Source organism: Pieris napi, chromosome 7, assembly GCF_905475465.1.
Source record: "Pieris napi chromosome 7, ilPieNapi1.2, whole genome shotgun sequence".
In the NCBI taxonomy this organism is placed as follows: Eukaryota; Metazoa; Arthropoda; class Insecta; order Lepidoptera; family Pieridae; genus Pieris; species Pieris napi.
Window position 1 is genome coordinate 6,855,548 of NC_062240.1, and position 14,207 is coordinate 6,869,754.

The 14,207-nt window shown below is 32.6% G+C and overlaps 1 protein-coding gene across 1 annotated transcript in view; it reads right to left on the reverse strand.

The window, feature by feature from the left end:
- Positions 1 to 14,207, reverse strand: part of LOC125051272 (laminin subunit alpha-1) — a 145,238-nt gene that overhangs the window by 108,089 nt on the left and 22,942 nt on the right. Inside the window, exons 2-3 of the mRNA XM_047651483.1 lie at positions 1,396 to 1,570; positions 913 to 1,078 (exon numbers count right to left, since the gene is read on the reverse strand). Of these exons, the coding sequence (XP_047507439.1) occupies positions 913 to 1,078; positions 1,396 to 1,570 (341 nt within the window). The remainder of the gene's footprint in view (positions 1 to 912; positions 1,079 to 1,395; positions 1,571 to 14,207) is intronic.

A 14,207-nucleotide genomic window follows, 5' to 3' on the forward strand; every position in this document is an offset into this window, starting at 1 on the left:
GCCAGCATTTTGCGAGTCCAGTGTGCAGAAGCGTCACAGTTATAAAATTATGATTATGAAACGCGTTTCATTTCGTTAAAGTGTTTTTCAATCACAACAATCTTATTCAATCCAGACGCTTTATAAACAACGTTGTATTTATTTACTATTACGATTTCGGTCAGACTCGCCTACGCACCGTCTGTCGCGGATTACGTAGGTATAAAATATTTATTAATACGTTACATATTTAATTTATTAAACATAATATTATGATCATTCAATAATCAGGATAAATCGGTGGTCAAATCTGCGTTAAATAGTTATTTAATTATATAAAAAATCCGAATCCAAAAAAACAGCGGCACTTCAACCTTTTTGGTATGGGCCACAGAATACTGTATCTTATCAGCCTCCTCTGCCTGACCCGCGACCTTTTAGGTCTAAGGCATACCGGTTTCCTCACTGAGGTTTCTTCACCGTACGAGCGTGTGTTAATTGCGCAAATAGACAGAAAATCCGGGGACACAGCCGGGGATCGAACTTACAACCTCAGGGATGAGAGTCGCACTCTAAAGCCTTTTAGCCAACACTGCTAAAATCTAAATTATTGGTGTAATATTGAAAATGAACTGGATTCAACAATACACTTGATTATACCTACCTAAATTAATAAATAAAAACCCTACTTTTGTACTCGCGTTAGAAGTTATACTTCTTTGGCGTAACAAGATAAAAAAAATATTCTACGTTTGTAGAAAATACGACACTAAAAATAGAAAAAACTAAAATGTTGACTATAGCTAACTTTAGGGTGTCGGTTTTTAGACGGTCTCCGCGCGCATCGTAAAAATTTACTCTCATCGTTTTCCCTAACGCGCCAAAAAAAAGTAGGTATAACTTCAATAATAGAAGGTTCTTCTATCAACTTACATCGGGTAAAGTAGCGATTAACTCAACATGTTTGTACTCCTCTCCGACAGCCATAGAGGGACTTTGCCACCAAGTAGAAGGGTCTCCATCAATCGCCAGGATTGGAGGATGCCGTCGAGAAGCCGGTCCATCTAGACCCTCACAAACATCACATGCTATGCCACGCCTGTAAGAAGTCTTTTTTATAAGTATAAAAAATATATACGTCTGTATAATATATACTTTATTTACCTAACAATTACATTAACACTGGGGACTGAAATTATCTTTTTTAATTTCTATATTTAGTTTTATCTTTATTGTTAATGTTTTACGTATGTAACAATATAATAATAAATGATTTTATCTGTAATATTCTAGAACTTTGTGAATCAAAGTTGGTAGTGTCTACTAGTCATAAATATAGTATCGTATGAGCTTTTGGGGCCAAGATAATGTTATAAAAATTATATTTTTTTATATATAAAGTAATAAGACACCTACTTGCCAGGCGTCTCTCGGCAAAATTCTTCTGTACCCATCTCACCACATGTAGCATTAGCCTCGATGGTAGAGTAAGGCGCAGCGTCAAGCGGAGCGGGAAGCAATAAACCCGCTCCGCTCGTCAACATCATCTCGCTTAGCGTCGTACTACGTAGGCGATCAAGGAGGGCGCGACCTGAAAAAGACACATTAAATTACATTTCTTTATTACACGTAAACCCACATAGGATACCCGGAATACTGTACTCGATCCCCGGCGTAATAACACACAACATCCACATGATCACTTCTCAGGTTTTAATCTATTTGAAAAAAAAAAACAAAGAAATGGTCATGGCCCCATTGTCGGGTCGACAAAGTATAAATGAATCGTTTATTCCGGTAGAATAAAACTCAACCAACCATTTTTAGCTTGTATAAACTTATATGGCATAAGTTTAAACAGACTAAAAATGGTTTATTATTATTTTAAATAGGCAATACTGATATAACGTAAACTATTCAAGTGCAGTAATTTATTTGGCATAACCTGTAATCTATTTGTCACTTTTGACGTTTAACGTTAAATAACGTCCGGGTTAAGCTGAGGTTAAATATTCTAGTGTAAAATCATTACTCTGCGATAAATTTGCTTACATGTTATAACGTATTGACAAAGAGTAGTTTATTAAAATGGAAGTTTATTTTTATTGTGTTTTTAATTCTGGTATTAAAAAAACATTAAAAATACAAGGAATTCAGAGTAATTTAAATAATAAATAAAAAAATATGTTTATTAAAAAATATAAGATACAGGTATCACTTATTCCACGTCATTAAATTTGTATCGTTAGACATCCCGGCCGAGAGAAAACGCCGGCGTAAAAAACTCTCTAAAAAAATAAAGTTTTCATTAATATATAGTGATTGTTTCATATAAATTCTTTAGTTTATAACATTCTTGGCCAAATAAACGTAGTGTTTATATTACATATATGAAACTGAGAAATAAGTGATTGACATTGGTGTAAATTGATATATTATCGCCCACATTGAACTGTCTTAAAAAAGAGTGAATATTATGAAAATAAAGTTATCATCATTTTAATTATATCACCGCAGGCCTACCCGTCTGTCTTTTACGAGTAAGACCACCGGCTAACCGTTGATGATTAATACAATTACAACATAATTGCACCCAAAACCAATGTTTTATATTTTTGCGCTTGACGTATAATGCTTAACTATACAAACAATATTATAAAGATAAGAAAAACCGTTATAAGTTTAAAGGTCAATTTATCGAAGGGGCCTTAAGGTAAGAAGACACAGTACTACAATCTAATTCTTAATGCACACAATGTAGTTTAAATTTATTTATTTTTATTTTTCTCCTATTATTTAATTTCGTTAATCCTGTCCACATATTATAGAAACGGTCCCATTTTAATATATTAATTTATTTTTTATATATTTGTCTATTACTTATTACTTGTTGCTATATGGTCCTAATTTTGTGTTCCAAATAAAATAAGCCTACCTAACCTCCCGCTTCAACCAAATAATACAGGTGAAACAGTGAAATATTTATAGGTAATAAGCGAACTTATCACTCCAATCAAATGGTGATAGGAATTTCAGCCTTTGTGTGACACTGAGGACGATAAGACACGTCGACATATTTCGTTTAAAAATAAACAAGTATTCTTAAGAGTGACAAACATTTCACATAGATTACAAATTATCTAAGATAAAATTTCTTTTAACTTTCAACTTACAGTCAATATCATTATTATCATGATTATCTATGTTTTGAAATTTATTTATTTGTTTATTCAGAAGATGCACAACACAATACAGAAATAGATGTATATATATATATATATATATATATATACAATCAAAGAAAAAATCTGAATCTCAATGCATTTCATTCATCATGGTTAAAATAATTTTGTGTTAAAGCTTTCCTTGCTGTCACCACACTCTCAGCGAACATATCAATGTCAAACTTTAAGTTATTAAATTTGTTCGCCGCTCTAACCATAAAGTTGCTCCCTCTATAATTTGTGTTTACTTTGGGTACATGCAATAGGTACATGATTCTAAGTGTTTTAGTATGTGTTCGAAGGTTTATTTTGCTTACTAGCTCGGTACAATCGATCTCGATAAATCGACCTCGAATCGAAATGGGTATAATTTTGTTATGTTAAATACAATCAATTTACCATAAGTTCAAATTTTTTTCGACGTGGTCAGAAAAACATAATAATATACATATATTATAGTTTTTGTTTAATATATAAAAAAAATATAAATTCCCTTATATTATATAAAATAAAATAAATCATGATTCATTTGCCTTTTACACGTGTTTTAAATTTTTATCGTTTTATGTCTCTTTTAATCGTTTAATTTGTTCCTATCTTTATGTTTAAGTATATCTTATGTACCTACTTTGGGCGCTGGAAGAGCTCGCTCGAAAGCGATAACGCCGCCTCCATATTATTTAATTATTATAATTTATACTGGTTTTCGCACCGAGGCAGTGTTAAATAAGTAACACTAATAATTTAAATGTAATTTTAAGAGTTAATATAAAAGAAAAATATCAGCAGACAGCCCTCCAATACCCTTTTTAACACAAAAGGGGATAAAACAAATCAGGTTAGTGTCGGAAACAGGTGGGTCGTTATTGACACAGCCTCCATCTGGTTCACGAAGCTTTTTTTTCTTTTGTTACGCTGCTGTAGACTTTGTCGTAACCACGGATTTTTAATTAAGGTTCAAGAGGTAACTAGAAATCATCGAAATATGACTGCCGGGCAATTATGGCACAATAATTAATATTACGTAATTTATTAAATGATATTCAATACGTTTCTGACATCCGGACATCTCAGCGCTAAAGTCTCGCCACTTAGCTCAGATCTCCTTATTTAATTGAAAATAAATTAAATCATTGAATCATAGCGAGATCTCGTTACAATATACTTATTTAGTACAAGATATTTTATAAATAGAACACTATACACATTCTAACATCGATATACTTACAGCCAAAGTGTCGAAGCTATAATAAAAGCAATAAATATAATGAGTTTTCCTGCCATCCTCGCTCAGTTCTGGTCAATAAAGCTCACGATTTATACATCCTTACTGCGCCTACTTGTTGCATGAATATTAGAGCACCGAATGGGTAGATATTGCAAATGTTAAAAGCCAAGCTACTGGTTTATACATATAGTTTAACTCATTGGCTGGAATTTTGACTGTAGATTTGACTGAAAATTTGGTAGCCCTAAATGTGGAAGTTGTGATTGAACACTCCCGATTTACGTGCTTACCCGAGACAAGAATTCCCCCTTCGTAAATTCTCTCATTGTCTCAACTACAATAAGGGCCCATCTTTGCGGTTAGACCACACGCACTTTACCATGAAGCGCATGTCCAAGCTTTTTCTAAACTTTTAAAATATACAATCTGTATTTTATATCTATTTTTAGATTCATAGTCCAGTTTAGTATTAATGAATGATCTAATTATTTATTTTCAATAACATGTAGTTACCACTACATGTTATTGAAAATAAATAATTAGATCATAAGTGTACATAAATTTGCCTAAAGATTCAGATAGATACTTCCCGTACGTATGAGCAAGAACCTTCTGTACAGAATGTAATGTTCAATCTTATATTTTTAAATTGAATATACACGTAAATATATTTAATTTAAAAGCTGTATTGTCTGGTTGGTTTAAAATTAACTATAGAATGAGTAGCGTCCGTCATTACTCATTGTAAACTATAAACAATGGCAAGTACTTAGTGAATAGAGGAAGCGTGTACTGTAAACATAACCACTTATGTATTTTAAGTAAGGAAATGTTTATTAAACAGGGACGAACTGGTACTTCATAATTTTACTAGTTTTTCTATTAACTATGAACACATATTGTCTTTGCATACAGTGAAATTATACATGATTTTTTTAAAGAGATATGAACACGAATTTCTAAGTCTCTCGTTGTCTATGAAGGCACACAAAACGTTGAGTTATATTCACAGATTACCTCTAATTGTTTAATTGAAACAATAAGGTTTTATATATTTAACAAAACTTAAAAAAATAAAAAACAGTAACTTAACGTTACTTTTGCGTACTATTTTCTACACAAAGAGTTGTTTCATCATTGCTAAATCCCTTTTGTAAGGGAAATTCTATTAAGTTAACTTCTACGATGGGCATTTTCCATTTCAAATCAGCGCTACTTCCAAGAGCGATTACGATCGCCACTTTAATGTTCAATTTTGGTACCACGATAAAGGTACCAGTGCTACGGATAAAAAAATATATCAAAATTGCATACAAAAACGTCTAAATTCTTTAGATTTTAGGAGATTGATATTTAATTCTTAAAATTAAAATGGTAAGAATCAATAATAATTTTCATATAGAACCTTTCCAAGTTATTTTTATAAATTTATAAAGTAATTTTTATAAAGTGACAGGTCAATTGCATTCTATTTGTAATTTATAGGTACAAGTTAATTAAATTATAAGAAAATAAATCATGACTATCGGACGTTAAATTATTGTATGTATATCGTGACAGTTTTGATTAATTGCTTATAGATAGTAACTATTTATTGGTTGGTGTTTAAGTAATATTTAAAACTAAACTGAATAATATTGCTATTTCTTTTATATAGATTGTTAATGAACGGAATATAATTAGGGGAAGGCCATACAAAGATGATACGTCGTGCTGCTGGGAAATTAATTTTAATATCTGAGATTATTTAGCAGAATTTGTTTGTGTCACAAAAAGTTTGGTTGATGTCGTTGCGTCTTGGTAAGTTAACTTAAACTCCTTAGTCTTTCTTACCCCACCTTCCCTTAGTGCAAAAACATAGTACCTAGATATTATACATAAATATATAACAGTTACAACGGCCTTACTGAAAAACTAATAATAAGGATTTAGGGTCGAGATTAAGCTCTACGTACTCCCGTATGTGAAAAATGAATTAAATTTTGTTACGGAAGTCATAGGGAAACTTCAGGTAGTCATAGGAAAGCTTTCGGAAAACTTAGGGAAATTTTCGGCAAAACTTTCTCACTAACAGTAATAAGGTAAGTTGCGGCTTTCAATGTACCTAATATATGATATAATATATCTATAGTTACCATAATTTTTACGTAGTACATTGTAACCATAGCAACAAAACACGGTACTATGTTTAGTCCCATAATAAAGCCTGTTTTTTTTAAACTAGTTTATAAATAGTAAATACGTATAAAGCCCTACACTATTAAAGTACCTCGACTAAGGGGTAGTGATTTAGTTCAATTGCGCATTGTTGTAACATCTGTCAAGTTACTAGTTAACTACTTCCTGTTTACGTAAACAAAAATTAAAGAACCATTAAAACTTTTATGATCTGGTGAAATAATATGGCATCTCTTTGTTAGCGATAATGATGTGTGAAACACTTTTGTATACCACTAGATTCTATACATAGATAGAAACCGCGAAAGTTTAAAAAATATCCAAAAAAAATTAATGATTACAATAAAAACAATACAACTACCTACACTAGTTTATGAATATCAATTACTATTAGCTTCATATGAACTTTTTAATGAATTGGTTCGTTTAACTGTTAACACATGATACTAGACAGGAACATAACTGTTAAAGAAAAGCACGTGTGCTGTCATCACTGCACAATGTTTATGATCTATTTATACTGAACATACAGTATACTAAAAATACAGTGTTAAACATATTAATCCTGAAGTTTTTGAATGCAATTTCGATGTTGTTCCCTCATCGAAACGATGTCTTGAGATCGCGCGAGATTGTAGTGGGAATCGCAATTGAGAGTGAGAGTATATCGACTAATTACTCAGCATTACACGTCTGTGGGTACTTTATATTATAAAGCTTAAATCTTAACTAACGTCCTACTCCTAGGTAGTATTAGGTCGAAGCTAATCTAATAACATCACACAACGATTAGTTGAAGTGGAAATCGTTTGCAAAAACGGGAACATTCTTTATTGTAAGCTTCCATTGAGGACATCAAAAATATGATTTAATTATGTCCGAGCACATATCCGTTATAAATTCCATTATCGGCACTATACATTATATTAATCCTCATACAAAAAAATACATTTTAAATAAAATTACACATTAATTTTAATATATTTGAAGATATCATATTTTTAAAACAACTCCGCAACATGATAACGTAACAAAAAAGTAACACGCGCGCATTAAGATGAGCAACACGCCTCGTATTTAAAGTGCGGGCCAAAATTTACAAATAGTATTAAATTCATACAACAAATAACTAGAAAATTTTTAACCCACTTGAAAAACATTTAAAAGAAGATTTTTATTTGGACGATTTTAAATCAATTGCTAGCTTTTTTTTATATAACAGGGAGCAAACGGGAGGAGGCTCACCTGATGTTAAGCGCTACCGCCACAGACACCCACATTGCCAGAGGGCTCGCAAGTACGTTGCCGGCGTTTGAAGAATTGGTACCCTCTTTTCTTGAAGGACCCTAAGTCGAATTGGTTCGGAAATACATCGGTGGTCAGCTGTGCTCGTGCACGGCAAAAATTGCCTTAAAAAACGCTCAGTTGTTGAACAACGGACGTCGAGGTGATACGGATGGAATTTCGTATTCTGCCTCGAAGTCCGAAAATTAAATTCAGCTGCAGGTATTAATCCGAACACGCTCCATGGTAAATACGGTGGAAGATGCACCTCTCTATACAACGATAAGTAATTATATTGGCTAATTGTCGTCCATTCGAAATTTTTACAGTTATTCATTCTATTATAGTTATAATTCATAACAACTGTTTGGAGAACAAACTGTGTCCACATTAAAAAAAAAGCGCATTGGCCGTGGGATCGGCATCATTAGCCGCTGCCAAATATGGCCCGCGGTTTTTATAATTCATCCGATGTCCACCGATCGGGTTTTTTGACGTAATCACGTTAGATTCCATAGAGATTGATCTGAAGAATTGCACTAACGAGCCCAGAGCGCGGACTGACGGCTTTTTATGACGTTGTTATGAAGGTTGACCATTTCTAGTTAATTCAAGGACTCAAAGTACTCAAGGATCAAACTTATTGGCTTTATAAAAATCGGGAATATTTGACTTTGAATTTTTTGACAGTATGAAAATTAAAATGTTATTGAAAGGTATCTTTGTATTAACGTGACGAACTGTAAAATAAATTGTGAATAATCATTTAATTATCAAAAAATCCACAATTAAAACCATTTCAGTCACGTGGCGGTCAGAATTATTTGGAAATAAGTAGAGTATGCTTGTAAATATCTTCGCCTGTCGATTCCTAATACAGGTATGGAGAATGTGTTTGTCGAAGACTGTTTTTGATCGAACTAAACTATTTTGAAAAAGAACGGACGGAGAAAAGATTACGTTCTAAGGGCGATTTCAGTTAATAAATGAAATTGAATTGTCTGACGTATTTTGTATATTTATAATCGTGTGTACGCGTGAAGTGAATTCTGTTTTTATAATTTTTTTATGAATTCTTTAAAACCGATGTACACGTCCAAACAATAAGTAGTCGAAAATAAAGACAAGAAGATTTTTTACAATTTTCAATTAAATAACATAAATATAAAAACCTAATTACGAGTGCGACATCCTTTTGCCAAAATCACAGCTTGAATCCTTTATGCTTTACACGATGTTTTAATAACGTTTTGAGGAATACGTTACCACTCTTCTGCAATTACTCTTTTTAGCGTCCTGGTGTATTTTGGAGCAGGTTGCACTGATCTTACTCAGACATGCATGGATTGAGGTCAGGACTTCGAGCTGGCCAATCTAAACGACGGATCCCATCCGAAAAATATGAAAAGTGGATAGTAATAATTATGCACTTTCACATTATATATCATGCTTGGTTATGTTAAAGGTAATTTTGAGCAAATATCGTGTTTATAATAATTGGTTTACCTTCCCAAGCCAAAAAGATTCCTATAGAGATACCCTTTGATTACGTGCAACTGTGTTGAAAAGGTATATATATATAAAGGTATAATGTAAAATAAAGACAGAGGCAGAGATGAAGAGAAAATCTTAATCTGTATTTACGTGTTTACAATTGAAGCGTTTTGAGGGGTTCTTGAAAAATTAAAAATAACATTTTGTAAATAATATAAAATGATTTTTTGAATCTTGTCGAATAGCCTTTTTCGTAGAAACTCGTTCTTTACTACAAGAACACTAAAATTCTAGTTATTTAATTCCCAGGTTTCGGTATATTAAATAGCCATTTTGAAAGCTTTGTATTTGTCACGGCTATTGTTGGTGTCGGTGGGCACAAACGGACCCATAAATTGTAATGCCTTGTGCTAATGTTGAATGCGCATGCGTCACACGGCGGGGAGCTATGTCCCTGTGTTATGGAAATCGCACTAAAATTCTACGCATAAAACCGTGATTTTAAGCAAAAATAGTATTTAACACATAAACATACATTTAACACAGAAACATGAACGGGAAGAAAGAAGAATTAATAATATTATTTTTTTTATGTTATACGTTACAACATCAATCAAACCACAATAAAAAATAGAAAGTCTTTACAAAAGTAGCGTCCGATTGCTGAAGTATCGGCTGCCCATTGAAGCAATGTGGCTAAGGGTTCTTAAGGTGCGGCAACGCACCCGCGAGCATTGTGTGGTCGACGGTATCGCTGAACATCAGATTGCTGGCGGAGGACAGTTCGTGAACTATGCTCAGACACGAGAGCATGTTTTCGCGTCCAACAACTTTCAGCAACATAAAACCTGACTTGTTTTATAAATAGAAACACTGGTATATACCGATTTAAAATATAACCCAATAGCATAATCACGATTTGTCAAATTCGGCACGCCACGCTTGCTCTTTCTTTGCGGTTTCCAATCAAGGTAATTGGGGGATCTCTTTGGAGTGTATGGCCATTTCCACATGTGTCACCTGATCTGCTGGCTAAGTAGCAAGTTCGATGTAGTTCTCTAGATTCTCACCGTGTCCTGATGTCGCAACCTTGGGATCGTGCGGTACAAAAACACATCTTTAAGATCGGTAATGCTATTGGGAGTTACAGAGTAAGGGCGCAGGTCAGGAATAATAGGGATAACAAGGATCTTGTAGCAATAAAAACTATAGAACGGCTTCTATATAAGTTTATAAATACAAATTTAAACGAAACACTAAATTATATGACTTTTTACGCTAATGCCTGAGTATTTATTACAACCTCATTACATATTATATGAAGATGTAACCAGAAATCAAGATCATTAAGAATCACGACCAGCATTGCAAGGGTTTGGAGACGACATTAGCGGAAGGTTTAAAACATTTAATTTTATTTAAAGTCAACGTGTTCTTAAAAGTACTTTACTTTATGGTCACCCAATGTAAAATAATTTCAATGTAAATAAATGTTCAGCATTAAATTGTAACCTTTTATTCAAACTACGTTCACTACTATGTACTACTTCTTCATTCGTACTACTTATAATTTATCTTACTAAGTAAGGTCTACTACCTTAAGTAAGTAGAAACTCGGATTTTGAGGCAATTTTTGCCACTATGTTGAATTAGCTACCCACTGAAGTATTGCCGAACCAATTCGAAAAGAGCATACCAATTCTTAAAAAGCCGGCAACGCCCTGGCGAGCCATCTAGCAATGTGAGTGTCCATGGGCAGCAGTATCAGTTGCCACCAGATATAGAAAAATACAAAATACCGATACCCGCTCCCGCTCAGTTTGTGGTAGCAATCTACCTTGCACCAAATGTGTGCTATCACCCACAAGTATACAAGCGCCGCCCCCGGCGCCGGCGCCCCAGGCGCTTGCACAATGCCCATTTACCTCAATCCCTTTCGCTAACATTCGTTCCGCTCCATTGGGCATCAAATTGTCTGCTACAAAAACGTCGCAGCCTTTGAAAGGTTCTCATTTCGAAATACGTAATAAACCAGAGCGCAAACTTGTACTCAATTTTTATTATTGCTGTCAAACTTGCTATATCAAACAAACATTTTTAAATGAAAATTTATTTATCATTATCTACAGTTCAAAATTGTATACCATAGTATACATAACGTTTACCATTAACCCAACCTTTTCAATTCAATTAGATGCGTCTATAGATTTTTTTCTGAAATCAGGAATAATAAGACTTGGTGTACTTGGAATAAAAATTACTGTTTTTCCTTTTGATTCTAAGCTTCGAAGCTCATCAATACAACAAAACTATGCGGAAACGAACGGAAAGTTATAAGACTTATTAAAGCCACCATAGAAGGTACTAATCTGGGCCCTAACTATAAAATAGATATAGCATAGTGATCTTAAAAAGGACGACGGGATCCTTACTGGGAATAATGAAGTGGTTTAGATATAAGCTGTTAAGCATAACATTTTTATACGTTACACGTATAGTAAACTTATAGATATGGTATTTTAATGAAAGTATGTTTTAGAAATGACGGCTTTCCTCTTTTCACGCTATTGTAATAAAAATATCCGTCTCTTTTCGTCAGAGTGTAAACACAATTCGAAAGAAAGTAACAAACGAGACTAAAATTAAATCTGATTCTGTGACTTAAGTGGCATACAATCTCACTAAAAATAAGTAAAGTTTTAAAAACTACCCCAAAGATTTCAACACATTTCGTCTGCGCATCTCATTGACTAGATTTTCTACACCATTTTAGATTATATATTAGTGATGACAGAAGCTAAACAATTCGTTATAAAAATTCAAATTTAATATTCATAATTTTCTAGGCAAAGCGGCGTTGCACTAGTCCCTATGTACCAAGCTTGTAAACACGTCAAGTTTTTAATATTAAGTAACATTATTTAATTACACAAATACAATATATTATATTTTCATCAAAAATAGTCTCCGACGAACATTTTTTTTCAAGACAGTATTAGGGAAGATATAATATTCTTATATCCATCCATAATCTATCCAGATTATTGCTAATTTAATAATTTTTTTAAAAATTATTTTACTCCGTAAACGTTTTTAAAGCCTGTCTACGGATTACTCTCAATAACACTTTATTTTTCAGACTGTCGTTCACAGGTGAGGTAATATAATCTGTGGGATCGCGACCAGCAGTCACAGAGCATTCATCGTTAATGCCTTTTAACTTATCATGAAACACTCGACAATCAAAGGGGTTTTTATGCGTGGGGGTTTATTTTTATGGGGAATGAATGGTCTGTTGTGAGAACTATTAGTCGAGGGACGACTCGGAATTTAATGTGCGTCATAGGTATTAATAGATCCATTATGCTTCCCAAGAGATTTAACGACTAACATGAATGCTTTTGGATTGTTTATTGAGATTGAAGCACATACACAAGTATAAACTTCACTTAAGCTGCTAATTATATAGTTTATGATTATAATGAACCAATATTCATAATGGAACATACATATGTTCATGTTTATGAGTTCTTCTATGAGTAGTAATGTAATCCCGTGAATCATCACGGCAGACACGGCTAGATAGTATTTTATAGGCAGGTGGACGATTACCCTTTTATGAACGATTTTTTATGTCCGTTTACTTACGAGGTTATCTTAAACCGAAGGAAGGAGTAACAATTATGCAGATAGAAAGAATACAGTGACAAGTTTCGAATCAATGTATTAATTAATATTTATTATCAAGTAATATTATAAATGTTATTTATTTATTATACAGAATAATATTATTAAATATGATTTATTAATAATGAAATGATACATAAGAAAACCACTGTGGTTTGTATAACTGTAACCATAGCAGTCTGGTTTGAGAGCGCGACAAATGCATATAAAAATAGTTTTTTAAATTTCTTTTTATTTTGCTAAACGGCAGTTCATTTATTGGTCCAGTATCTTCGGAACCTTGCCTAAGTTAGTTATTTTTTAGGTTAATTATCGTTTTTCTGTTATTTTTTTGAAGTTATACTTCTTTAGGCGCGTTATGAAAAATTGATGAAAGTGAAATTTTACGATGCGCGCGCACCGTGACACAAAACGACGGCGACTTCATACTGATCGAGATGGGAATAAGACAATTTACAAGTAAAATGAAATAGAATATGCGTGAAGTTAGCAGCTATGCCAAGAATTTTGAATGACCATAATGACCTTTGTAGTACCTTTTAAACAAATAAAGGAGTTTTAATTATTTTTTCAAAGAAATTTAGCAATGCTTTTTCACAAAGACCTATTGTTACTTAGTTAAAAGGTTATTAATCATACCTAGTTATTAAATTGAATGAATAATATAATTAAATAATAAATAATAATTATTATTATTAATATTATTTAATAATTGAATAATATACTAAATATTATTAACGTTAAATATTTATTATTTCATATTTAAAAAAAATAAATAAAGCTAAAGAAGTATAACTTCTTACGCGCGTACATAAGTACACACACCCTTTTTTTTATTTGTAATATATTAATGCATTTGTATAATATTAAAATATCATATTTTATAATACTCGTTACATTGTTGAGATTTTTGTCACACCAATCATTTAAAAATTTGTCAAAAGACCAAAAGTATTTTAATAAAAAGCGTTAAGGGTTCGATTCATTTAATTACTATTATTAATTGGGAGCGGTCGTATCCTTTGAACAAATTAACGTAACCTTTAAATTAGTAGAGCGCTATTGTGACGGAGAGCGTAAAGTAGCGGCTGGGAACTCGAGAATTTTAATCACTTGCCTTCGTGGGAGTTCAG